Raw genomic sequence first — 27,010 nt, 5'->3', positions numbered from 1 at the left:
GAACTACCAAGTCCTGAAACCATGGCAGTTGTCTTCATGAAGCTGCAGATGGGAGGTTCTTGGGGACTGTGGGTTTCACATGCTCCATTGTCAGGCAGCTTTGTGATTTGGGGAGCAGACGCCCTCCCGTCCAGTTTATAGGCCATTCTATCCACCAAGAGCCCCTTCCTGAGCTGAGCCCTGGAAATCATCAGAAACCAGCCCCTCCTCGGAAATAAGCACGCCGCTGGTTGGTGTGAAGGTGGGTGGGGGCCCATCTACCCCCTCTCTTACCTTGTATCACACCCGGGCTGAAGGAGCCCCAGGGGCCCTGTGACTCTCAGGCAGGGCCCCTCACCGGCCCACATGAAGGGTGCACACACTTTAAGTGCCCATGGAGTTTCAGCCAGAATCAGGTGGATTCACCCATGGAGGGAGAGTAGATTTCTTCTTTTGTGACACGGTGGGTGGGAGAGGGCATGGGGGTCAGGGTGGGAGGCTGGAGCTCACTGCCAGCATGGAAGATCTAAGTGGGAGCCCTTGCCAGTGGCACCCCAGGCACCGGAGAGAAAGGGGATGGGGCCATTTGCTCAGGATAGTCCTCTCTATGCATTCAGTGTGGTGCTGTCCCATAGAAACCTGAGAGCCACAGGTTCAAGTCACAGGTGTCATTTTGTTTTCTAGTAGCCACATTAGAAAAAGGAAATGGATGGGATTCATTCTTCTACTATTTTATTCAACTGGTATGTCCAAAGTGTGGTATCCATATGCAGTCGGTATGAGGCATTTCTCACGAGGCCTCTTACATTCCTTTTTTGCCCTAAGTCTTGGCAGTGCCATGTGTGTATACGCTGAGGTCCCATCTCCCTTCCGACCAGCCCTGTCTCAAGTGCTCCATAGGGACAAGTCACCCCTTCACTTGGCAGGACTGCCCCCTTCTGCACTGGCATTTGCTGCCCCCAGAGAATCACGCAGCACCCTCTGCTGGTCCCCAGGACGTCGGCCTCTGGGTCAGTCTTGCAATCCCTTGTGTTCTGGTCTGTTTGCCTCCTCCCCAGGACTGCGGTCTGGAGCTCAATGACGAAGATGGTCACCGCTGCTACCCCCTGGAAGACCACCTGTTCTGTCACTCCTGCCATGTCAAGAGACTGGAGAAAAGCCCCTCATCTGCAGCTCTTCACCAGCACCGCTTCTAGCCGGAGCCTCTTGCACACCTCACGCGGCAGAAGAGAAGCCAGGGCAGCAAAGCAAGACATCTGCCTGTTGGCTCCTGTGGCCCCTGGGGTGGAGGTGGGGCGGGGGGGGTGGGTTTCTGCATACACCTGGGGTGCCTTTCCTTTCACCAGGGAGGTGAGCCCTACCTGTCTGGTATGTGTATTTGCCAAGTGCCTTCCTCCACCGCCACGCCTTCATCACATTACTCAGGAAGACGCTCCAGCAGTGTGTGGCAGGTGACAGGGCATTGCAGCAGTGCAACCGCACGCACCCTGCAGCCCCTCTGGGAATAGTCCAGGCTTCAGGGGGGAAGGTTTGCACTGAGCATGTTTCACAATATCCTCTGCAGAGAGATCTCAGCTGCCAGTACAGTCAGCCCTTTCCTCTCCCTTGGGAAAATACCTGCACCCAAACACTACCCCACCCCGTACACGTCCATGACATGATTTAACACTGCACCCAGACACACACCACACACACACATGCACACACGCACACACACACAGAGCATTATTTAAGACTTCCACCCCAGAGACTCCTTTCGTCTGTAGAATAGCTGCAAATTTTCATTGCGTTATGACAAGAGGGAAGCTCTGACATGTGCTCTGCATCTTAGGAAGAATTTAGTGGGTAAACCAGAGCCAGGTTTTGGAATACATGAGCCAGACGGGGTTTTGTTGTGATGTACACTGACAGTGTTTTGGGTGCCCCTGCAAATCCTCCCTTCCTTAAAGGCAGCTGGGAGCCCGAAGGAGATTTGCTGTGTTCTAGCCAAGTGTGCTTTGGGACGAGGTGTTGGTGCAGGCACCAGGCCTCCTTTGCCCACCGGTTTGCACTGTTTCCCTCTGGAGCTCTCGAGAGTCTGTGACTTCAGAGTTGCTCCCACAAAGGCAGGTCTCAGGATCCCACATGGTGGGGGACCTCTCCATGCCTGTTTCAGCTTCTTTATCAGTGGGCTTTGGGCCATCCTGCCCACATGCTGAGAGCTAGCCCCTTACACATGGGGAATGTGTGTGTGTGTGTGTGTGTGTGTGTGCGCGCGCGCATGCGTGCATGTGTGTGCGAGATCTCTAAGCAGCATAGGAGTGGGTGCCTCAGGACAGATCAGTGTGTTCATCCCCCACGTCTCTCCCTCACCCAGTTCTTGGCACAGGCGTGACGTGTGAAGAAAGCGGTATAAGGTACACTGCTCTTGTCTGTTGTTTCTTCTTTTTTAACTTTTTGCCTCCACTTTTGGTCTTCCACACACACAAAATACCTCACGGATATGAGCTACGCAGATTAGAAGGCATTTGGCCATCACACTGAACTCACATGCTGGTGTGTGACGAGCCTCTGCCTCCACGTGGGCCAGACTCCAGTGGCTCAGGTCCCTGTAACCCGAACGTAAGGTCAGCTGTCTGCAGATCAGATCAAACATGGGCATTATTGCCCTGCTGCATTTCATCATGCTGGTTCCCCAGGGTCGCTGGCGAGGGCAAAGGGAGGGCCACATGCTGGCAAGATATCAAGGCCACCTGCGTACTCAGGAAGCATAGCTTGCCCTGTGTGTCACCCTCCTGAGGCCAGACGTCCGAATTCCTGGTATTTCAGTGAAAAGATGGTGTAAAGAAAATAAAAAAGAAGGTTGGCTGACATTTGCCCACTTGCCCACTGGCCTACGTCTTGTCACAGGAGGCAGGGGCCAGCTCATGGCTGCTAGCCGGGTCCGGGGGCATCATGTTGGCATCCGCTCCCCGCCTCCTCACCTCACACCCAGGGCAGCAGGGGCCATGGAAGGCGATCCGCAGAGCCCAAGGCACTTGGGACTAGCAGCCTTTTCGGTGGGGCCCGGCTCCAGCTCGAGGCCCTGTTTTGCTTCATCTGGTAGCCACTGCTATAAGAAGCACAGAATTGGCACCATGAGTTGTCTCCTGTTTTTCTTAAGTTCGTTCTGTTAGATGGCCAGATGTCACTTCGGTCCATCGATTCCATTGCACAGGTTGAGCCTCCAGGAGCCTGTGGATGATGCATGGGGCTGGGGAAGTGAACCCTGGGGCTGAACCCCCCCTCTTCCCATAGAGTTGTCAGCTCGGCTCTGGCAAGACTGGTGGGCGTGTGAAGCCAGCCAATACATCTTGTCTTGGCCAACCTAGGAACATTCCTGGCCTTGCTGACCCCTTGACTCCACTTGCAAGTCCAGCAAAAGTGAAGAAAATTGCCTGAGAGCAACCGTCAGAAGCAGGGACTTATTTGCAAATTGGGTAGCTAATTAGTTAGAAAAATCTGTGATTAATTTTTGAAATGAAATGTTTTAAGTGGCTTTGATGGAGGTGATTTGGATATCTGCCGATACGGTGTTGGGGAAAGAACCATAGGAGAGTTTCTAGAAGCCCTAGAAATCGGAGCGGCGAGTGCGTGTTGTTTCAGCATCCTGGAGAGAGCACGGGTAGGCATCTCACGCGAGTTTTGCTTCTCAGGCTCTTGCGCTAAAAGCCCTGAGGAGACGTTCACCTGCGTGGCATCTTAAACATTCTGTAAGCTGTTAGCCAAACAGAATTATAATGGGGTTGTATTTATAGGCACCTAGAAAGAAAACACAAGCACCGGGTACACCCAGGTGGGTATGTCTGTTTTTAAAAGTAGAGCGGATAGCCCTTCCTGAGTTCCCTAGATAGCTCTTGGCCTTTAGATAAACAAGAATTTCGGTCCGATCGCAGACCCCAAAGCCAGCCCCCAGCCCTCTCCCCCACCCCGTTTTGCCATTCGTTTTTTCCTTCCCCCAGCGAAGGCCGTGCAACAGCTGCCAGGGTCTGGGAAAGCCAGTAGCCTGGTTTGGCCGGCTCTTCTCTCTAATGTTACTGTCCTACCCGGCGCTGGGCAAAGAGTGGTGTGTTCATCTCTCACCGTGGAAGGGCGTTGGGCCCTGTCTGCGTCACCGCCCGTACATGGCAGCGGGACTTCGTTCCTCTGTGGTCAGTGCCCGAGACAGAACCTCTTTGGGCCGGGGCCACGGAGGTGCTGCCGCCAACCACGTGTGCGGGACTTGACTCCAGACCGGCCGTGTTGGCTGGACACCCCCACTTGTTCCACCTCTGTCTGCCAGGAAACCCGAGTTCTTTATAGTGTCCTCTGTGCCAGGAATCCATTCTCATTTCCAGGTTATTTGAAATGAGTCTTAAAAAGCAATAGAAGAAAGTGAGTAAAACACGTTAGCTGTCGTTCCGAGCCGGAACTAGACAGACGTAGGAAATTCCCGTATGACGTATGAAAATTTCACCGTGCAGGGAAATTACTTCCCTCTGAGATCTCCTCTTTTCCTATAAAAATTATTCAAAATTGTACTGTTACTGTCAAATTACTCAAAATATTGTTACTATGAAATTATTCAAAATTGTACCATTACTATCAAATTATTCGACATATCATGCCAATAAACTGCATCAATTTGTAGACGATTAAAGTGTTCTCCGACACAATGATGCTCACTGGGTTTTCTTTGGGGTGTGTGGAAGTAAGCAGACAGTGCTTTTTGCTAACTGGATTTGGCCGCCTTTTAGAGTTATGGATCCTTAAGGGAACACATGGGCATCAAAACTACAAAAGGTCCAAGATTTTAGCCCCCTTGCCCAGCTAATAGGGTAACATGCTGTGGGTTCATGGATCGTGGTGGAAGTTATGAGACTCTTAGGCCAGAGACAGAGGAAAGGTAAATGTAGCACCAGCCATGAGTGACTGAATCCCTGAGCCTTCATCCCACGAGGGCTCCCAAGAAGAGGGCCAGGCGGTGGCCCGCATGCAGCTGGGCTGCATGGGCTGCATTACAAGACACCTGAGTTTAGGGAACCTCAGTTTTACACTGACCGGTAAGCCTGCCTGAGTGTTGCTCCAGAGAGAGACACTGTGTCTGCCTGTGTCTGCCACCCAACACCCTTCACTACAGCCAGCATCCCAGAAGAGAGTCTGGAACTGAGGCAGTCTAGCTCACACGATGTGCAAGAATGTGAACGACCCTTGGAGAATCCTCTTCCAAGAATCAGCAGTTTCTTCACCTGGGTCCTAAATATTGAGACACAGGGTCATGGTGCTGTAGTGGTGATCGCTTTGTCTCCTTTTGTGTATGTTGTTTTTTTTTTTTTAGTGAGGCTCCGATCAAAGAATCCCAGAGGTGAGTGGCCCTCTGGGTTTGAGGCCAGCACGCACAGGAAGGCAGGCCTTGCAGAGGGAGGCGCTGAGTGTGTGCTTGGAATTCCTGGGGGCAAGGGTGCCGTGGTCCAGGGACTTGCCTTCCACTGCTCAGTACGTGAGCTGGTTCAGGCTTCGGGTTAGCTCTTGTGGCTGCCAGGTCTGATGTACTAGGGACACGGGAAAGCTGAGAGCCAGGGTATTGACAGGAGTGGTGTCTTACTGGAAAATAAAACCTCTTTTTACATGATGAGAGCACGTATACTGATTTTACAAATGTGGGCTGCCGTTTGCCTGTGACCCTGATGCTATAAGCAAAAAGGGGGAAAGGTGGCCTGGACCCAGGTGTGCTGGTACCCCAGCTTTAGGGTGGGAGGTGGGGGTTAGGCCCTGATTTGTGCTGTGCTGTTGGCTGTTTTTTGTTTTTGTTTTGTTTTTTTTGGCTGGTTTCTATGGTGTAAATCTTGCCATCACGGCCAGTTTCAGGCTATCCATGTGAGATCCTTGGCCCTGGAGCTGGGAGGAGATGGCACAGTCAGCAGTGGATGCTAGCCGGCACAGGCCTTTGGGCCATTTGGGGCTGAAGCAGTGTGGAAATCTGGCTTGGTTTTAGGTTCCATGATTAAAGCAGTAACAACAGTGACAGCTGACATTTATTGTGTGCTCACCGTGTACTAGGTACTATTCTAAGGATCATATTCTTAATAATCTTTTATTTTCTGGACCACTGAGTCACAGAAGGGTGAAGTAACTCTCTGAATATTCAGTACCCAGTAAACCAAGCCGCGATCCCATCCCAGGCACTCACCCAGAGGGAGTGGTTCCACCACTCTGGCTGCTGGGGGCAATAGTGTCCTTCAGTGGACTCCTTCATGAGAGCCACCTAGCTTGAAACACTCATTGTGAGGGGGAAGAGGGGCCTGTCACTGCTCTCTGCTGGCATCTCTATTGGTTTCTTATTGCTCCTGGGACAAATAACCAAATTAGTGGCTTAACAGATTCTTCATCCTACAGTTCTAGAGAAATAGGCCTCATGGGGCTCCAATCAAGGTGTCAGCAGAGCCAAGTTCCTTGTGGAGATGCTAGGGGAGAATCTAGCCCTTGTCCTTTTTTTCAGCTTCTAGATGTCACCCACACTCCTTTGCTTGTGGCTCTGTCTTTGAAGTTTGTTATCCCACTTCCCCTCTTTCTCCCCCTCCTGCTTCTTTCTTATGAGAACCTGTGAGATTACACTGGGCACACCCATGTGGGCTAGGATAATCCCCATCTCATCTGGAGACCCTTAACTAATCATAGCTGCAAAATCTCTTCTACTTTGTAGGAATAGCTATTCGTAGGTTCTGGGGGATTAGGCCATGGACATCTTGGTGGGAGGGTATTACTCAGTTTACTACAGAGTCCAACAAACTTTGTAGGTGGAATGGGAGACTATCCTGGGATCATTAGGTGCATTTTCTTCAAGCATGGCTAAAGGTGGGGCTTGCATTTTCCTTGGATTGAAAACAGAGGCGGCCTGGGCAGCCCGGATGGCTCAGCGGTTTAGCATGGCCTTTGGCCCAGGGCGTGATCCTGGAGACTGAGGATGAGTCCCACATTGGGCTCCCTGCAGGGAGCCTGCTTCTCCCTCTGCCTGTCTCTGCCTCTCTCTCTCTCTCATGAATAGATCAATAAAAATCTAAAAAAAAAAAAAAAGAAAGAAAAGAAAAGAAAACAGAAGTGCTTCATATATGAAAGTGATTTGGACCTGTAAAAACAAACCAGAATAGGCCATACTTTGGGGTGGGGGGAATAAGCCAGTGTTCTGGTCCAGGAGCAGGTTCCAGGTGCGTGACTGCTGAGGTGTAGAACTTTTGGGAGAAGCCCTGGTTACCTAAGGTACTCCCGTCCCTCGGTTATACACCTGATATACAATTGATCCAAGCCTTCAAGGACAGGTGGCTGTGAGACCTGGCCTACAGCAGGCTGGTAATAGAGAAGTGAGGAAATGCACCTAATTTGGAGACTTGGCAGGAAGGCAGATGTGACATAATGGATCCAAAGTATGTAAGAGCTACATTTGGGAGCCACACTCCCCTAGAGGAGCATGGACCTAAAAGTGAGCAGCAGAGATGGTACCAACAAACCTCATCTGCAGCTTGGATTGCTTCCATGGGAGGCCCCTTGGCAGATTTTGTAAAAAATTATATTTGTATTTACATAGGTAATATAATTTCACTATAGGAAAAACTTGGCTAAAGATGTCAATTTTTATCACTTATCCTTGCCTGATTTCTTATCCTGAACATTGTTCTCCTTAGATCCGATTTTGGTTTGTTAGGCATTTTAAAACCCCAGAAGAATGGCTGTCTCTGCCTGGATTAGTTTCCATTTTCATAGAGTGTTCATAAAGGCCTTGGCTTGTATTACACAGCTGGCAAAGAAAGTTCAACCTCTGTGTCTCTTTTTTCTGTGGTGAATATGTTTAGAGTCCAGGGAGGAGCTCTCCGCAGGGCGGTGGCTGTTCAGCTGGAAGCATTCTTTTCTTAAAGCCTTAAGAGATAGGCTGCAACTCCTATCCCCATTTTATTAAAGATGAGGAAATGTCCAAGAGCTCACAGCTGATGAGCTGAAGGATCATCAGGATTTAAAGATAAGATCTTCTGATTGAAGGCTGAGGTGCACACGTGATTGTCATTCATGCCCAGATAGGGAATGACCCTGAGTCCACTCATGCGGTCCACCCTCTTGTGCACAGCAAGCTCAAGGCCAGGATGGCTTTGAGGTCAAGAGCCCAGACCCAAGTTCTTCTTCTTTTTTTTTTAAGATTTTATTTATTTGTTCATGAGAGACACACACAGAGAGAGGCAGAAATATAGTTAGAGGGAGAAGCAGGCTCCCCATGGGGAGCCTGGTGCGGGACTTGATCCCTACACCCAGGGATCACGCCCTGAGCCAAAGACAGACGCTCAGCCATTGAGCCACCCAGGTGCCCCCATACCCAGGTTCTAACCCAGGCTCCACCGCCTAATTGCTCAATAACCTTAAGCAAATTTAGTTCCTGATGTAAAAATGGGGTTAACTAAACTTGCCTTATAGGATTGTTGTAGGATTGATTGAATGAGTCCAAACATAGAGTTCATTTTTTTTTAATTTTTTATTTATTTATGATAGTCACAGAGAGACAGAGAGAGGCAGAGGGAGAGGGAGAAGCAGGCTCCATGCACCGGGAGCCCGATGTGGGATTCGATCCCGGGTCTCCAGGATCGAGCCCTGGGCCAAAGGCAGGCGCCAAACCACTGCACCACCCAGGGATCCCCAAACATAGAGTTTAGAGCTCTTAATTGCTCAACAAGAGTGACAGACAGACTGTTAGACTCAATTGATCTTTCCACTGAGAGAACCAAAAAATAAACAACAGATGGACTAAATGGGAAAAATACAAACACACAAAAATGTGAAAAGATCACATATGCCATAGAAAAAAACATAAAGTAAAACATTGCTAAATTTGAATATATAGTAGTGAAAACTACTTTAGGTTCAAAAATACCATAAGGAAAAGGTAAATGATACACCAGAAGACTGTGATTTGTTTGATAGCCAAAGAATCAATATCCTTTATGTATTCTAATAAATCTAAGAAAAATTGAATATTATACATATATCAAGAGACTATAGATACATTGAATCATATATGTAAAAGGAAGTTGTGGGTTTTTTTTTGAAAATTGCTAAGAAATTGTAATGTAACCTATGATACTCAGTGTTGGTTAGCAAGCAAGAAAACAGATGCTGTTGGGCAGCCCGGGTGACTCAGTGGTTTAGTGCTGACTTCGGCCCAGGACATGATCCTGGAGACCGGAGATAGAGCCCCATGTCAGGCTCCCTATATGGAGCCCGCTTCTCCCTCTGCCTGTCTTTGCCTCTCTCTGTCTCTCATGAATAAATAAAATCTTAAAAAAAGAAAACAGATGCTGTTAATGGAATTGTTGGTTTTAGTTTTCTGGAGGGCATCTGAAATATGTTCCAAGTCTCAAAAGTGTCCATTTGATCATTCCACATCTAGAAATTTATAAGGCACATCAGGAATAATTCAACACAGCATTATCTTTAAAAGTGTTAAGCTGACAACAACCCAAATTCCCCCAAAGAAGGTAATGCTAAAAATGATCTAGTTCTTGGCTGCGGTAGCTTCAAAGTATATTTATTCAATGTCCTTAAATCTCAGAGAGAGGGTGAAAGGGACAATATGGGAACACAAAGACCTTTCTAGTACAACCCCAAATTTGGAAAATTCCGTGAGCAGGTATATTCCTATTAAAAAGCGTGGAAGCAAAAATATCTAAAAGGAAAAAAAGAATCATTAATAGTAATAATGATCTTGGGATGGGAATTCACATTTTTATTCCAAATAGTTTTCTGTATTTCACAAATTGTGTATAATTTTCTCAGGAGGAAGAAAAAAAAGTCCTTTGGAGAGATGACCTGATGGATGTCCGATGTCCCATGGCTTGGCCAGGCCAACTTTCAAAGTGGGTTCGAGTCCGCTTTTCTCCGCAGAGGTTTGGAGACTTCTCGGGTCTCTGAGCCATTCATAATCGAATATGCCAGATGCCCTGGGGGTGACCGCACTGTAGACACATGCACGTTTTAAGGCTTCCCGGGGGGCCTGGGGACCAGCGGGCCTTTGCACGCCGAGCCCCCTCCGAGCACGGGCTGCGAGGCCCGCACCCCTGCAGCGCACGCCGTGCCGGGAAACGTGCTGCGCCGCTCTTCCCGTCTTTACGGGACTCTCAGCCCCCGGGGCAGGGGGCCCGCGGCTCAGCCGGGCCCGCGCCTCGGGGTCACCAGGTGGTGGACCCCCGGCCCCCTTTTCAGGGGGGTCTTCCTGGAAGAAGGGACTTGCAGGGACTCCAGGCTCCTGCAATCGACAAACCACCTCGCACGACTCCGAAGATGGCATTTCGGGGGAAGTGGCGGTAAAATTCGAGACTTCCAGCCCTTCACACTCTAGTTAGAATCCTTCCCGGGGAGACCCCGTAACATCAAGCCCAGCGGGGGCAAAAAGCGCACCCCGAGCCAGCCAGGAGTCGAACCTAGAATCTTCTGATCCGTAGTCAGACGCGTTATCCATTGCGCCACTGGCCCCGCACTGGCCCGGCCCTGGCTGCGACATACATCACCCGTGACGCGGCGCCCAGCGCTCCCCGCTGCGCCACGGCCTGCGGCGCCGCCCGCGCACAGCGGCCCCAAGGCGCTCCGCCAATCCGCGGCCGCAACGTCACGGCGCTCTTCCGCGCGCTCCAATCCGCGCGTCTCGCGGCTGCTTGGGCGCGCTCCGCGCGAGCACTAAGTTTGGCCGCGGCCGCCTCCCGTCCGCTCGGGGGGCCGGCGGGGGCGGGGCGAGGGGGGAGGTGGGGCGAGCCGGGCGCTGCGGCCGCCGAGCGGGGCGATCGGTCGAGCGCGGCGGCCGGAAAGAGGAAGAAGGAGCTAGTGGTGCACGATGGCGGCGACGACCTACGAGCGGCTGAAGCTGTGAGTCCCCGCGGGCCGGAGGCCGTTGAGCGGAGGGGGCGGCGGGCGGGCGGGCGGGGCGGCAGGTGCGGGCCGCCGGCCTCGGGCGAGGGGGGGGGCTCCGGGGTCCCGGGGCTGTCGGGCCGGGCGCGAGGTCCCCGCCCTGCGCTCCCGGAGCTGGTAGGGGCGGCGGCGCCGAGGCCCTCCGGAGTGGCCCCGGGCCTGGGGGCCTCCCCTCGCCCTGCTCGGCCTCGGCGCCCACCGCGGGAGCGCGAAGCTGCGGAGCGGCTCCCAGCGAGCCGGGGCGGCGTGCGCGGCGGCGGGCTGGGGGCGCGCGCCCCGCCCTCCCCGCCCCTCCCCGCCCTCCCGCCCCTCCCCGCCCCTCCCCGCCCCTCCCCACTTGGTGTGTTTGTTGGTTTCTTTGAGAGGCGGCGGCTAAATTCATCTTTATTTGCTTAGCAGGGGAAAGGAGAAGTTGGCTTGTTTGTGTTTTCTTGTTTCAATGGACCCATCGCACACCGCACGTTCGAGGCCACGCACAAATCGACACACCTTCCCTGGGCACCAGAGCCCTGCCTGGCCAGCCTGTAGGATGCAGGAAAAAAGAAAGAAAAAAAAAAAAAAAAAGAAGAACAGTCAGTATACTCTTGAGGTCCTGAAGGATTTACGTGGTTTTTAAGTATTACACAGCTCAAGCCCAAAGCAGGTTGAGGTTCCTCTTGACAGCCAGAGGCCGTTCTCGAGAATTTTGGCCACTGCAGCTTGACTTCTCCCTAAAGCCAAGCTCTCGAGGCTTTGGGCGATAGGCTCTGGTTGGTAAAGAGTGGTAAAGTTAGCGTCTGCAGGTTCTTTGGGCTTGTTCTGAATCAATTAAAGGTGCGTGCTCTGTTAGCATTACCATCGGCCCCTTGGTTTTCCTGTCTCCGAATTAACTTTGTTGTGCTTTGTGTTTAATATTTTCCCTCCAGACTGAAAAATCCAGCTGCCCCATTCTGAGAATGCCCTTGGCCTCAGAAGCAAAATGTCGTTTGGAGGAAACTTAACCCATCCCTAAATGAGCTAAAATGCCTCGGGATCTAGAGGCGGAGGTATCATATTTCTCTTTGTAGGGCTGCGGAGGACATCACAGTGTGGTCTGGGCACTTCCTATGCTCTCTGGAACCTCAGACTCACTTAACTCTCTGGAAGGTTCAATTTGAAGTTGAGGCGCAGAATTGGGAGTGAGGTCATCTACTTGGCGCGCGATATTTTGCAGAAAAGACCTTTATTTTTTCCTCAGCCCACTCCTTTGCCGCTTTTGTGTTCTGTAATTCTCTTTGGAAGTCCCAGCTGCACACTTCCTTGCCCGTGTTCCTTGCCAGGTTTCCTGATTCTCTCCCAGTTCCCCTCTGCAAGGTGATCACCTTGCTGGTGAATGAATCCAGCAAAAAATGTCTTTGACTAGGGTACTGGCTGGGCCGGTGTCACGTGTGCTGTGCTGGCTAATTAGGTTATTGTGGACTATCTGATAGTCACCGAAGGGCTTAATATGATCCCACACCAGGTCTCAAATGTGTTTAAGCAATATGGAGCCTTGGCTTTATGCACCTCAGTGTTAGGTTATGAAATGCAGTTGAATTTTCCTGTGGCACAGATTAAAAGGGATGGAGGACTTTTGAATTCTCATGATTGCTTATATATTGCCAAGGAGACACAAAACTCATCAGTCCAAACCTTTCAAAACAAAACAAAACAACAACTCTATGTCCATAAAAGAGAAAGGGAATTTGGCCCTTACGTGTGGGGATGGTACTTTTCTATTGATTTTTGTAGAAATGGAAACTATGAGTGAAAAACTAAGTGTGGGGTTATGTGAAAGTCATTCTCTAATTTATCAGTCCTTAACTTTATTACCCACCTCCCCAGAAAAGTTTTGAGTGCCTCTGTAAATGTGAAGATCCTACTTTTCTGTAATTTTGCTTTTCTTGCCAAGAAATTTGTGAGTTGGAATCTCTGTTCTTAATCCTTCCTTCTGGCCCTTCCTGCTCTGAGGCATGCTGTTCAAGGTTTTTAAATGCGGCCTCTGACCCTAGCAGTGTTCTTTTTTAGATGCATTTGGAGTTGGCAGTAGTTTCTGACCCATGTAAGAATTAGTAGGATCCTTTTTTAAAAACGTGCCTAGAAATGTTTTAAGAAAGATCCATACAAGAGATAGTTTGATCATTTATTACAAAACTACTGCTACTACTGAGTGTCACAACATTGAAGTGCTCCGGATGTTAAATAATAATTTGTTCTACATTATGTCACCAATGTGCAGGCCGTCACTGTCCTGTATGAAGTTCACCTTCCTCTTTGATGCCCTGATTTTATCAGCTGCTCTCCTACTTAAAATCTCCAGCTCCATCTTGCTGAGTGATTGAACCTACATTTCTTAGTCATCTGGATTCCAGCCTCTTTCTAAGCTAACCCTTAACCTCCTTTTCCCTAACTGCTGAGTGCATTCTTTCTCCCTTCCACCAGTCTTGGCCACCCTGTTTTTAGCCTCCCGCTTATTTTATTTTGGTCCTTCTATCAAAATGCTTTCTTCTTCCTCTCTTTACACGCTGATCACAATCATGGACCTATGGTAGAGCTGAGAGATGCAGACTTTTTTAGTCAGAAGAGACTTCGATTCGAATTCTGTCCTTGTCATTTGCTTTGCATCATGGCCATGTTACTTAATCTCTGAATCGGTTTTTCATCTGTGAAAAGAGAATGGTCCTACTTCATATGATTATTATAACGATTGAAAGAGAGTGTAGTTGAGATACCCAGTGTAATTTACAGAGACTCATTTTCACTGAGAAGCCTTTTCCCCACATCTTTCCCTTCACTGAGCCCCTATAACACTACTGTCACAGGGACTGGACACCAGATGTCCATCTGGCTTGCACCGTCTGTCTTTTAGGATTGATACGCAGTGTACCATTTTTCGGCGACAGGAAGACTGAAAGTTGAACGATCAATCCACAGAACTGTATGCCCTTTTTTTTTTTTAAGATTGATTTATTAGAGTGGGTGTGCATGTGTGTGTGCACGTACGTGTGCACACACACAAGTGTGCAGGGGAGAGGGGTTAGAGCTGGGGAGAGAAAAACTTAAGCAGACTCTGTGCTGAGTGTAGAGCCTGATGTGGGGCTCAGTCTCCTGACCCTGAGATCACAACCTGAGCCAAAACCAAGCCTCAAGATGCTTAACTGACTGTGCTACCCAGGTGGCCCCCTCCTTTTTTTTAAGTGGGCTCTGCGTGGAGCCCAGTGTGGGGCTTGAAATCACAATCCTGAGCTCAAGATTGAGCTGAGATCAAGAGTCAGACTTTTGGGAGGCCTGGATGGCTCAGTTTAAAAAAAGAAAAAAAAAGAGGTGTTTAACCAACTGAGCCACCCAGGTCCCTTTCCATAGCACTGTTTGAATTACTCATTTTGCCACTTAGAAATGATGAAATCATTGTAGTGCATATGCTTTGTCCCTCCCACTAGATTGTAGATCATATTCAAAACACCTTAACATTAATTTTTTCTCTAGTTCTCAGTACCTAGCATAAAGCCTGTGCAGAGAGATCCTCAGTGAATCACCTAAGTAAATGAACTTTCCAGTGGAGAGATACCACAGCCAGCATTTCAAAACGAACACAATTTTTTGGAGTAATTTGGAACGTATTATTTTGAAGTAGCAGCAGCTTAAGTCATTAAGTCATATTTGATTGTCTTTCTAATGCTTCTGTGAAGTCATAAGTTGATGTATGTCCTCTATCATTGTTGAAGAAGGGAATAATTGCCCTTGGCCCCACAGGCAGGTCACACAGCCAAGCCATGGAAGAACTGGCCTTGGAACACAGCAGGCCCAGAGTCCAGAGATCTTTCCATTACACTGCATTATTCAAATTACCTTTTTTTCTTATCAGATTGCTTTCACCTTAGTCTTTGGATGTGCCTGGTATAGAAGTGAGTCACTTATATTTGAAAATAGCTAACATGTCCATATGGATTTTTAATATAGAAAACAATATCAATATGTTTAGAATTTAAAATTCTTATAAGACATCCAGGCAGTTCTGAATAATCTATGTGACTCCTTTTTCCTTTTTTTCTTTTTTATATTTTATTTATTTATTCGTGAGACACACAGAGAGAGGCAAAGACAGAGGCAGAGGGAGAAGCAGGCTTCCTACAAGGAGCCTGATGTGGGACTTGATCCTGGGATCATGCCCTGAGCCAAAGGCAGCCACTTAACTGCTGAGCCACCCAGGCATCCCTCCTTTTTTCTTTTTAAGTTACCTATGTAGGCATGGATAAAGTCAGACAATGATAAATTTGAAATCATGAAACAATTGCAAAAGAAATCCATTATTGGAAACATATTTAAAGGACCCTCACCTTCTCCTCCTTAAAAGGTTAGCTGAAACAGGTGTAAAGCTGGAAATTCTTTAGAAAGTATATAAGGCTGCAGCTTGCCTCTGAAGAAACCTTGTTTCTTCAGTTAGGAAGTCACCTTTCTTGGTCAAAGACGGCCATAGCTGTGAGGTCAGTGGGGCAGCTACAATGCAACCCTGACCAGACGTAAACTGAGTTACACAGTGGTGAAGACATATGTGGTCTGTCCAGTACAAGCAACAGTCAGCTTATTCACACATCACTTTGCAAGGAAGGATGGAGGGAAGGGAAGGTTATAAATTTGGGCACAGATCTGCAGAGTTTATTTCCAAGATATTCATTGGCTTGGTAGCTTAGGCTGGAGGGTCTGCACTAGGCTGCAGGCTGGGCTGCATCAGATCACATACTGCGCTTGTTTTAAATGCATATTCCAGAGCTTCACATGAGGCCTAGTGAAAAATCAAGTTGGGGCCTGGGAATCCTCATGTTTAACTAGCTGTCCTGGTGGTTTTTCTGCACCCTGAAGCTGATTGGGGACCAAGGGACACTGCTGTGGTAGAGTGGCATTGTTTGGAAGGCTTGGGGACCCTAGAGGAGTTTACTGTGGATTAGAGCCTCAGGTTAGGTAGCAGTTAGATTTGGTCCTGTGAAGGAATCTGGTTTTTGGAGATGATGGTTTTAGGATGTGCAGAGAATAGGAAGTAGATGGGACCTCAGGGTTTTGAGGAAGAAGATGGAATTAGAGTGCATTAGCTTCCTGGAAATATCAACTGTTTGGTATTGTGTTGGGCTCTTGGGTGGTCTGGGATGAACCTGTAGGAAAGATACCCTAGCAGTGGCTCAGTGAGGAGGAAACCCCTGGGACCCAGAGGGTGGATGGATGAGGGCTGGTGGTAGCACCTTCTGGGTATAGGTATAGTGGGCTCAGAGGACCCTTCTTGACTGTCTGAGTTTTTATTTTTTGCTAGCCGGGTCTAGGAAAGTGTTATTTCTGTATGTCTTGAACCAGAGATAGGTTACGGTTGAGTATTAAAACTTTGATTTAATTCTTTCTGTACGATTTTCGAGGATTTTTTTTTGCTAGTTTTGTGCCATGACCGTTGACATGCTTCTGTGCACATGGTAATACTGTTTTAAATTGTGCTAAAATATATGTAAGATTTATCATCTTAACCATTTGTAAGCATCCAGTTCAATTCACATTGTTGTGCCACCATTACTGTCATCCATCTCCAAAATTCTTTTCATCTTGCAAACCTGAAACTCTGTACTCATTAAACGACTCTCCCTTCCTCCTCCGCCTAGTCCCTGGCAGCCAGCGTTCTACTTTCTATCTCCGTGAATTTGACGACTCTCTAAGTACATCATAGAAGTGGAATTATCCAGTATTTGTGCCTTTGCGATTCACTTAGCATAATGTACTCAGAGTCCATCTATGTTATAGTATGTGTCAGAATTTCCTTTTTAAGGCCGAACAATACTCCATTTTATGTATATATTGCATTTTGTTTATTTGTTCATCCATCAGTGGGTGCTTAGGTGGCTTCCACCTTTTTGGCTGTTGAGAATGATACAGGTTGCTTCCACCTTTTTGGCTGTTGAGAATACTACTGTGAGCATGGGTGTATAAATATCTTTTTGAGACCTTGCTTTCCGTTCTTTTGACCATATACCCCAGGGTAGAATTGCTGGATCAGAAGATAATTTTTTTTTTTTTTTAGATTTTATTTATTTATTTATTCATTCATGAAAGACACACACACAGAGAGGCAGAAACACAGGCAGAGGGGAGAAGCAGGCTCCCTGTGGGGAGCCCGATGTGGGACTAGATCTCATGTGGACTAGATCTCGGGTCTTCAGGATCACGCCCTGGGCCAAAGGCAGGGACTAAACCGCTGAGCCACCCCGGGATCCCCAGATCATTCTATTTTTAATTTTTTTTTTTTTTTTTGAGGAACTGCCATGCTGTTTGTCCAAGTGGCTACACCATTTTATATTCCTGCCAACAGTGCACAGCATTCCAGTTTCTCTACATCCTTACCAGCACTCGTTATTCTCTGTTTTGTTTTTCATAATAGCCCTTGTAGTGGGTGTGGGGTCAGCAAATAGTAATACTTTTTAAGTGGGTTCATTTTGCTCTTGGGATGTGACAGGATTTTGAAGAGGTTAGTTGTTTCCTAGCGACGTAAATGTTACAAGGAGGGGAAAAGGGATGTTTTCAGACACTAGAAGATCATAATTGCCAACTCTGAAAAAAAATTTTGTGTTTGTATTATAATTAAATATATTGCTTCTCTAAAAATTTGACAAGGGTAATTTTTAAAAAGCACTCTTAAGAGCTACTGAATCCCAAGTGGCTATACAATTAAATGCATTTCTATTAAGAATAATAGTCAGAATTGCCCACAATGAGTTTAGCTCCCAGTCTTCTGAATTTTCCTTTTTATCTCATACTTGATCAGCAATCTTTACAAGCAAAATAGTCAACCAAATGAAAGTAGTCAGAGTAGGAAATAATTGTTATTTAAATATTCTGCTATTTTGATGTATCTCCCAGAGTCTGTATCCTTTTAACAGAAAGCAGAACTCAGAATGGAGAGAAATGAGACCGTAATCTTGTTTGGTTTGAGTTCATGGCTCATGCCTATTAGATTTGGATAGCCTCGCTGGACAGTTCATTTAGGACCAGAGCTCTTTTTACTGTGCGATATTACTTTGAACTTCAGGGACTTGATATCAACAGCATAGTTAATGACCAAATAATCTTCTTGGATGGAATCTCCTTGTCTTAACTTCTAAAATCTATTATTTCATAAAAAAAGTAATGTGGGAGAGTTTAATGAAATGAGAGACTTCAGAGCAGTGGAGGGCCATTCTTTTGTCTGTTGATAAAATATTTTCTCCCAGATTTTTGATTATCATTGAGTCTTCTGTCTTGTTTTTCGTGTATGTATTATGTTGAGAACTCGGTATAACCTGTCCACTGGTTAATTTTGAAAAGCTCCAGGCAGAAATTGGCACCAGTGACACTTTTGTAAGCTTTCTAACCAGAGACCACTCCTGTTTGCTCTTTTCCCTCTTGTTAGTTACACCCTACTCTCCAATCCAGTTTTTGACCTACCAAGATCTTTCCTTAGCTGGGAGAAAGGGAAACAGTTTTTAAATCCTTTTTATTCTGTCACTGAGCCAAAGAAAACATTAGTTAAGGGCCATAGAAAAAACCCAACATAGTGTAGATATTTGCTGACTGATTATATTCTCTAAGAATATTGATTGAGCTTCTGCTGTCTGAGAAATACCAAGGAGAACGGAGAAGCAGAGTCCTTGTCTACAGAGACCTGACAGCCTATTTGGTGAAGCTCCCTAAACAAAAATAACAATAAAGCCATGCACACCAAAAATTACACCACTGGATGGTTTACTCAAGTGTTTCTGATGGTAAATGCTAGAGAGCTGAAGTTAATTTCACTGGCTTTTGAAATGAAACCTGGGAATCATAAAATTTACAGAATGCATTTACTGGGTAAAACGCATATACTTCAGGTCAATATGAAGGGCAATTTAAAGAGTGGTAGGAAGAGGAAGACAGCAAAGAGGTGTGTAGATGTCTCGGAGTTGAGATGACACCTGCTCTGATCATTAGTGGGGTTCTGAGTCATCTCTTACATTACTCTTCTTAGAAATGTTGATTAGCTGGCAGGCACTGTTTGAATCTTCATTGCTCCAGTTCTTGAGCTGTTCTCAGTAGCATTATCAGAATAGGCTGATAGCAGCAGCAACTTGGGTTTCAGAAAGACTGGAGAGGCAATATCCAGCAACTGTCTTAGAGCCTTTGTTGAGGAGGGGAGGAGGTCCAGCAGAGGGAGGGGGAGAAGCGGACTCCCCACTGAGCAGGGAACCTGCAGGGCCAGGCTGATCCCAGAACCCTGAGATCATGACCTGAGCCAAAGGCAGGCACCACTGAGCCACCCAGGCACCACTTAACACATTTTTAGACTTTATTTTTATTTTAATATAATACTTATATATGGTTTAAAAGTCAACAATACATAGAGCTTATATTAAAAGAGCACCTTTTTGCGCTCCTAATTCCCACTGTCCCAGAGACATCAACTTTCAACTTTATAAACAATTTCTTCGGGTGTTTTACTCCACATTTCTTTCTTTCCTTTCTTCTTTTTGTTTTAAAAATTTTGTATTTTTAAGTCATCTCTGTACCCAGCATGGGGCTTGAACTTAAAACTCTGAGATTGAGTCATATGTTCCAGTGACTGAGCCGACCAGACACCCCTTTACTCCACATTACTGAACAACATGCTTGTATTGCTGTTTCCTGAATTTTTTTCACGTTTAGTTATCTGGTGACTTTTACTTCTGAGGATGAGAATTTAGCTTTTATACCTCTCCCTCTTTTCCTCCCTTCTCCTTTCAGTATATTTATAGTAAGATATTCAGTATTCACATTGCTATGCTCATGTAGATATAGTTCAAATGAGTCAGTAGTATATTTCCTTATAAAAATGTTTTGCTTTTCCTGGAATGGAATGTGCCTTTTTTCTTTTTATTTGCATGACTTTTTTTTTTTTTTTTAAATGGGCCTGTTGCTAATGCATCTTCAGTCTGTGTGACAGCAATAAAATTCCTCTCGAACACATTGGATAACCATCAATTCATTTTCTTCTCTGACATTTACTTATGGGAACCCTGTACCCCTTGCTTTAATCTGTACTTGCTTTTCTTTAGGCCTGTCGTGTAGCTGTTGTCCCTGACAATATCTTCATCAGAATTTTTTTTACTTCTGTCCTGTTTTGGATTCTCTTGATCTAACTCTTGATTTATTCCATTTTGGTGAAACAAACCTTTCCTTCTTTCTAAGAAAGGTTATCTTTTGAGATGTTGCCCATCTGAAGATGTTTTCATTCTATCCTCACACTTGTTTGATAGCATGGTTAAGTATAGAATTTTCAATTAGAAATTATTATCTTGTAGAATTTAAAGACCTGCTGTTGAATAGTGCAGTGTGTTGTTGCTGGATAATTCAGTAGTGTGGCTATTGAATATTTCAGTGCTTCTCTCTCTCTCTCTCTCTCCCTCCCTCCTCCTCTTTCTCTTCCTCTTCCTTTCTCCCCCTCCCTCCTTTTTCCCTCCCTCTCCCTCTCTCCTTTTTTTTCTTGGGAACTTTAGGATTGTCTGTGGCTTTCTGAAGTTTAATGCTTAATGTGCCTCTGTGTATGTATGTTATCTGTTTTTTTATTTTTACTATTTCTTTGAAGTATTTTCTTTTTTTTTTTTTTTTCCCTGTGTGCTCTTTTAGAATTCCTGCTGAATTTGTGTTGAATATCCTGGATCAGGCTCCTCTCTCTTTCCCCCTCCCTCCCTGGCCCCTCCTTCTCCCACTTCCTTTGCCCCTCTTCCGCCCTTCCTTCCTGTGCTTTCCCATTTTATAGCTCTTACTTTTTATTCTGTTCTCATGGAGAGTTCTTCAGTTTTATCTTCCATTCTTTCGGTGGAATAGTCAAATTATTATTTCTGCCCTCACTCCAAGAATGTGTTCTTGCTTTCACAGTGTGTTTTTCTTGTTCTTATTTCATGACTGCAGTGCCCTCTCTCTGAGGCCGTCAATTATAAAATAGTGTTTTGAAGTTGTAGTCTGTTCTCAGCATAGTTCGTTTATCCAGAGTTATTTTTCTGTTTGTTTTGGACTCTTTCTTATATGACAGAAACTTTCCTCGTATCTGGTGATCCTTGGTTGTCATACCATGTTTAAGAAGGAGGCACTACTGGAGATCCCTGGGTGGCTCAGCTGTTTGGCGCCTGCCTTTGGCCCAGGGCGCGATCCTGGAGTCCCGGGATCGAGTCCCACGTCGGGCTCCCGGCATGGAGCCTGCTTCTCCTCCTGTGTCTCTGCCTCTCTCTCTCTCTCTCTCTCTCTCTCTCTCTCTCTGTCTATCATAAATAAAAATAAATAAATCTTTAAAAAAATTTTAAAATAAAGAAGGAGGCACTACAAATTGATTGGAGGGTCCGCTTGTGGGTCAGGGCTTATCAACTGGTGGCTTTTGCTGGAGAGTGCTTTAGCAGGAACTCTACTCTCTCATGGGGGAGAGGGGCTAAAGGTCATAAGTTGCTGGTCTTTGCTTTCAGGAAAAGTTTCTTCAGAGACAGTATTCAAGGCTCCTGTGGAGGCTCAGGGAGAGGGGTGATGGGAGCCAGGTTGCCAGCATTCTGGGAATCTGGCACAGGAAGAGGGTAGGATGAGTTTCCCAGTCTGTAAGTTAAACCTTCTTTGTCTCCAGACTTCACTTAGCTCTCTCACCCTGGTCTTCAGTTGTGCCTGATGTCCGGAGGCCAGAGAGCATCTTACGTTGAACTGTGTTAAGCATTAGATCCCAGGCATGGGTGGATCTGAGCGTTCCTTGCACAGACTGTCAGCCACTTCACCCTTACCCCAGTCCTTATTACTGTTTCCTTCTGGTTCTTGAGGCTTTTCATCATTCTGCTGCTGGAATCTGCTTGCTTTGTTGGCTCTTACCAACAAAGTTGGTGACTTTATTGGTGACTTAGTGAATTAGCCCATTTCCAAGCACTCTCCTCTTACAAACATGCATTTGAACACATTTGAATCAGCCCCACAGCCTGCACCCACCTGTTGGTACCCCCTAGATTTCATGTTCTGAAAGAATACCAGGGCTTTTTTTTTTTTTTTTTTTTTTTTTTTTAAAGCAGAGTGTTCACTCTTGGAAATCCATTTCATTCTTCTTCAATTAAAATTTTATTTTGTTGACTGTCTCGTTACAAATCTGTCTGTTGTAGATGGCATTTTTCTTCTTACAAAAGAAATTTCAGTTTCTAACTTTATAATTTTCAGGACTCTAAGGACTTACTGAAGTCACTAACTTTGTGGTTATTAGGATTGTGACAGTTAGCAAAGGCTTAGTTTTTTGTAGCTCTCTACTTTTTTTGGTATATAATTGAAGGGTTTTTTTTTTTTTTAAGATTTTATTTATTCATGAGAGACACAGAGAGAGGCAATATAATTGAAAGTCGTAATCCAGGCCACTCCTCCAGGATGGTCTACCCTGGACGTGTCTTCATTCTTCTCTCTTTCCAAGTCAAGACTACCATTTCTCCATCTGATTAGCTGACACCATTATGCAAATTACTGATAAATGCATCTCGGTGGTCCCTGAATTGTATTCCAGGGAACGCTAGTCCAACAGCAAAGAAAAAAGTGTGTCAACATTAAATCTGTATGGGAGGGGCAAGATGGCGGAAGAGTAGGGTCCCCAAATCGCCTGTCCCCACCAAATTACCTAGATAACCTTCAAACCATCCTGAAAATCTACGAATTCGGCCTGAGATGTAAAGAGAGACCAGCTGGAATGCTACAGTGAGGGCGCAGGGTTTCAGACTGGATAAAAAAGCAGGACCCATCTATTTGCTGTCTACAAGAGACTCATTTTAGACAGAAGGACACCTACAACCTGAAAATAAAAGGTTGGAGAACCATTTACCATTCAAATGGTTCTCAAAATATACCCTAAAAACTATAGAACACTTCTGAAAGAAATTGAGGAAGACACAAAGAGATGGAAAAATATTCCATGCTCATGGATTGGCAGAATTAATATTGTGAAAATGTCAATGTTACCCAGGGCAATTTACACGTATAATGCAATCCCTATCAAAATACCATGGACTTTCTTCAGAGACTTAGAACAAATTATTTTAAGATTTGTGTGGAATCAGAAAAGACCCCAAACAGCCAGGGGAATTTTAAAAAAGAAAACCATATCTGGGGGCATCACAATGCCAGATTTCAGGTTGTACTACAAAGCTGTGTTCATCAAGACAGTGTGGTACTGGCACAAAAACAGACACATAGATCAATGGAACAGAATAGAGAACCCAGAAGTGGACCCTGAACTTTATGGTCAACTAATATATGATAAAGGAGGAAAGACGATCCACTGGAAGAAAGACAGTCTCTTCAATAAATGGTGCTGGGAAAATTGGACATCCACATGCAGAAGAATGAAACTGGACCACTCTCTTGCACCATACACAAAGATAACCTCAAAATAGATGAAAGATCTAAATGTGAGACAAGATTCCATCAAAATCCCAGAGGAGAACTCAGGCAACACCCTTTTTGAACTTGGCCACAGTAACCGGAGAAGGACAAACAGTGTATGTTCTCATTCATTTGGGGAATATGAATAATAGTGAAAGGGAATATAAGGGAAGGGAGAAGAAATGTGTGAGAAATATCAGAAAGGGAGACAGACATAAAGACTTCTAACTCTGGGAAATGAACTAGGGGTGGTGGAGGGGGAGGAGGGCGGGGGGTGGGGGTGAATGGGTGACGGGCACTGAGGGGGACACTTGACGGGATGAGCACTGGGTGTTATTCTGTATGTTGGTAAATTGAACACCAATAAAAATTAATTTATAAAAAAAAAAAGAAGTCGTAATCCAACTTGTATTTTATCAGTATTCTTACACCTTTCCAGATCAGTTTTAAGTTTAAATGTCAAATAGGGGGCACCTGGGTGGCTCAGTGGTTGAGCATATCTACCTTTGGCTCAGGGCATGATCCTGGGATTGAGTCCTGCATCAGGTTCCCTGCAGGGAGCCTGCTTCTCCTTCTGCCTTTATCTCTGCCTTCGTCTGTGTCTCTCATGAATAAATAAAGAAAATCTTTAAAATTTGTTTCAAAACTTAAAAGTTAAAGGTAGTCAAAGTGTAAGAAGAGGGTGCACTGAGGAAAGCAATATGCCTTTTTCTGTTGGCTGTTTATTGAGCTGCAAGCTTTGTGTTTTGTGCATTGTATTAAAAAGTGAAGGAATTTGATTTCTGCAATTGTATGTTGATTAGTCGTCTTTTTGCATTAAAATAACATTGGTTATTAAAGAAGTAACTCCCCATTCATGTAGAGAACTGTGCTAACCCTGCCCCCCAAATATAGCTGTGAATGGAGAGCACCATAGGCCCCTGAGCAAGATGAAGAACAAACTTCACAGGGACTTCACACTTGTGGTCACAATGGTGTAGCTGTCCTCAGGCCTTGTTTCATACAAAAGGAACAAAAGGAACCCAGGTGATGGCTTTGTCAAGAGACTCAAAACAACACAAGGCTTAAAAACAAGAGCCCACAGCCATCTGAGGTCATTCAGTAATGATGCCACCATTTTGTGGACTGTCCTCTCAGTGCTGGACCTATCTCATGTGTTCTCTCATTTACCCTCAGCTATCTTTCATGGACAGAGCTGAGCTGGGAGGCTCTGTGTTTTGTTCAGTGACTTGAGGGACTAGGCTTCAAACCAGCTTTGTAAGAGTTTAAAAGCTGCGACTTTTCCAGCATACTCTATTACTAGAATTTGAAGACACTGTCATCTCTATGTGGGATGGTACAGACATTGGTGTGTTCAGAATAGACCCTAGTCAGTCAAGAAAACATGGTTATTTATATTGAGATTAATGAGAGGCTTTGGTTTAATAAAATTTGAATTACAGACTTTCCATTAAAAGTGGTTTAAAAAAGTTTTGTCACTTAGAGACTCAAACACCAGGTATCAAAAAATTCCATTGAGGGAAGCATCTCATTGTTTAGTGTCAGGAAGATACTGTATCTATGGATTGGGTTTTGGCCAGGGGTTAATGTGAAAGTGGTTCATTCTCTAGGGGATTTGATCACTGTGTTCGTTTTTTGATGCCGCTGTACCCAATGACCATAAATGGAGGGACTTAGAACAAGACAACTGTATTATCTCAGAGCTTCTGTGGTCAGTCAGAACTCCAACAAGGTCTCAGTGGGCTGAAATCAGGGTATTAGCAGGGCTGCATTCCACACCGGAGGCTTGGGAGAAGAATCCTCTTACAAGCTCATTCAAGGTGTTGGCCAAATACAGTTCCTGTGGCTTTGGGACTGAGGTCCCTATTTCCTTGCTGGCTGTCAATGTGGGGTCACTCTTAGTTTCTAGAAGCCTCTCTCCTCTCCTTGCATGTGGCCCCAACATCTCAGGAGCTGTCAACAGTTTATCAAATCCATCTCATGCCTGAAATTTCTCATTCCCTTTCTGCTGCACTTCTCTGGCTCTTTCCTCTTCTGCTTTTCTGGGTTCCTCTGATTCATATGATTCCATTGGGTCCACCCTGACTAACCAAGATAATCTTGTTGTAAGGCCAGTTGATTAGTAACTTTAATCCCATCTGCAGAGCAGTACCTAGATTGAGTAATCAGGAGATTGGAATCTTGGGGTGGGGAGACATCTTTAGAATAGCAGAGTCGCTTCTGCAATAAAACTTAATTTCTAGCACATTCTGTCTGCAGTTTAATCAACCTTTTTAAAAAAATCTCTTTAAAAATTTTTAAAATTAATTTATTTGAGAGAGAGAGAAAGAGGATGAGCAGAGAGAGAGAGAAGCCGACTCCTTGCTGAGCAGGGAGCCTGATGCAGCCTGAGATCATGGCCTGAGCCAAAGGCAGGCACTTAACTGATGGAGCCACCCAGGCACCCCTAATTGTTCAAACTTTTAAGTATGCAAAATAAAAATGGGGGATCCCCGGGTGGCGCAGTGGTTTGGCGCCTGCCTTTGGCCCAGGGCGCGATCCTGGAGACCCAGGATCGAATCCCACGTCGGGCTCCCGGTGCATGGAGCCTGCTTCTCCCTCTGCCTGTGTCTCTGCCTCTCTCTCTCTCTCTCTCTGTGACTATCATAAATTAAAAAAAAAAAAAAAATAAAAAAAAAAAATAAAAATGGTTGCTAGAAGAACTAACAAGGTATAATCAGCATTTCATGCTGGCTTCTTAAAGCCAATGTCTTATGTATTAAAAGCTTTTTTCCTGTTATAGAGTCATATTTACAAATAAATCAAGAAAGATAGTCATGTAATTTTTATTCACATCCTGTATTATTCTGGAATATTTTTTGATAAATCAGAGCTCTGTTTTATATGGTCTTGATATTTGAGGATACATATTTAGAAGATATAGTTTGATTCCAGTATCTTCCTGTTAAAACCAAATTGTTCAGAGGTGGCCCATGTGGCAAAGATATCAGAACCTTCCATTGTATTATTTCTTTCAAGTGTGTATTAAGTAACTTTTCTGGTCCTGTCCTGAAATTTTGCAGCTTTTCTCCCTTCTTTGTCAAAGGATGTTTTTGTTAATAATAAAAAGTTATCACACCCATGAGGTAGCTCTTTTATTCTTTGCAAAAGTACTTCATAAATGCTCATTTAATTCCTGTTGTCTGTGAGGTAGTTAGGGTAAGCAGTCTCACCCCCAGGCTTCATGAAGGGCTGTGATTGTGGGGCGTCCCCATAGAGTGGGGGCCAGCAGTGGGGGCAGTGAAAGAATTCACCCAAAGCCAAACAAAAGAGATAGAAGTTTATTGAGTACACTGCAAGGGAGAGGTGGCCCGAAAGCAGAGGATAGGCTCTTTGCCATGAGGCAGGGGTGAGGGTGGAGTGAGGGGGCATGGGAACATCACTGTGCCTGGTTAGTAAGGCCCTATGGCTGTTTCGAGGTGGGTCGCTTAATACACCTGTTTGCTTTCCCTGTTTGCATCCAGCTTTGCGGTTGCTGAGAGCCCCTTTGCTTTGCTCAGATTCCAAGCCCTTGCATGAATGTGGCCCTGACAGAGATGCCTTGTTGACAGAAATGTTTTGTCCTCGTTCACAATTGTGCCAGGAGCTTTTTCATGTTTCATTTAATCCTCAAGAGGACTGATCATTGTGCTTCTCTCACCACGTTCTTTGC

The 27,010-nt window shown here is 45.7% G+C and overlaps 2 protein-coding genes and 1 non-coding gene across 3 annotated transcripts in view; 2 read left to right on the top strand and 1 right to left on the bottom strand.

Annotated features, from left to right (window-relative positions):
* The window catches only part of LIMD1 (LIM domain containing 1), a 66,499-nt gene extending 65,226 nt beyond the window's left edge, over window positions 1–1,273 (top strand). Inside the window, exon 8 of the mRNA XM_055344455.1 lies at window positions 1,038–1,273. Within this exon, the coding sequence (XP_055200430.1) occupies window positions 1,038–1,175 (138 nt within the window). The 3' untranslated portion in view covers window positions 1,176–1,273. The remainder of the gene's footprint in view (window positions 1–1,037) is intronic.
* Window positions 1,274–10,412: 9,139 nt separating this feature from the next.
* Window positions 10,413–10,485, bottom strand: TRNAR-ACG (transfer RNA arginine (anticodon ACG)). The gene has a single exon. It is a non-coding gene; the product is annotated as a tRNA-Arg (tRNA).
* Window positions 10,486–10,738: 253 nt separating this feature from the next.
* SACM1L (SAC1 like phosphatidylinositide phosphatase) overlaps window positions 10,739–27,010 on the top strand; it is a 59,906-nt gene continuing 43,634 nt past the window's right edge. Inside the window, exon 1 of the mRNA XM_055343580.1 lies at window positions 10,739–10,872. Coding sequence (XP_055199555.1) covers window positions 10,841–10,872 — 32 coding nt within the window. The 5' untranslated portion in view covers window positions 10,739–10,840. The remainder of the gene's footprint in view (window positions 10,873–27,010) is intronic.

This window comes from Nyctereutes procyonoides, unplaced genomic scaffold, assembly GCF_905146905.1.
Source record: "Nyctereutes procyonoides isolate TBG_1078 unplaced genomic scaffold, NYPRO_anot_genome, whole genome shotgun sequence".
Taxonomy (NCBI): Eukaryota; Metazoa; Chordata; class Mammalia; order Carnivora; family Canidae; genus Nyctereutes; species Nyctereutes procyonoides.
Note: the sequence above shows the minus strand (reverse complement) of the source record. Positions and strands in the feature narration are given on the sequence as shown.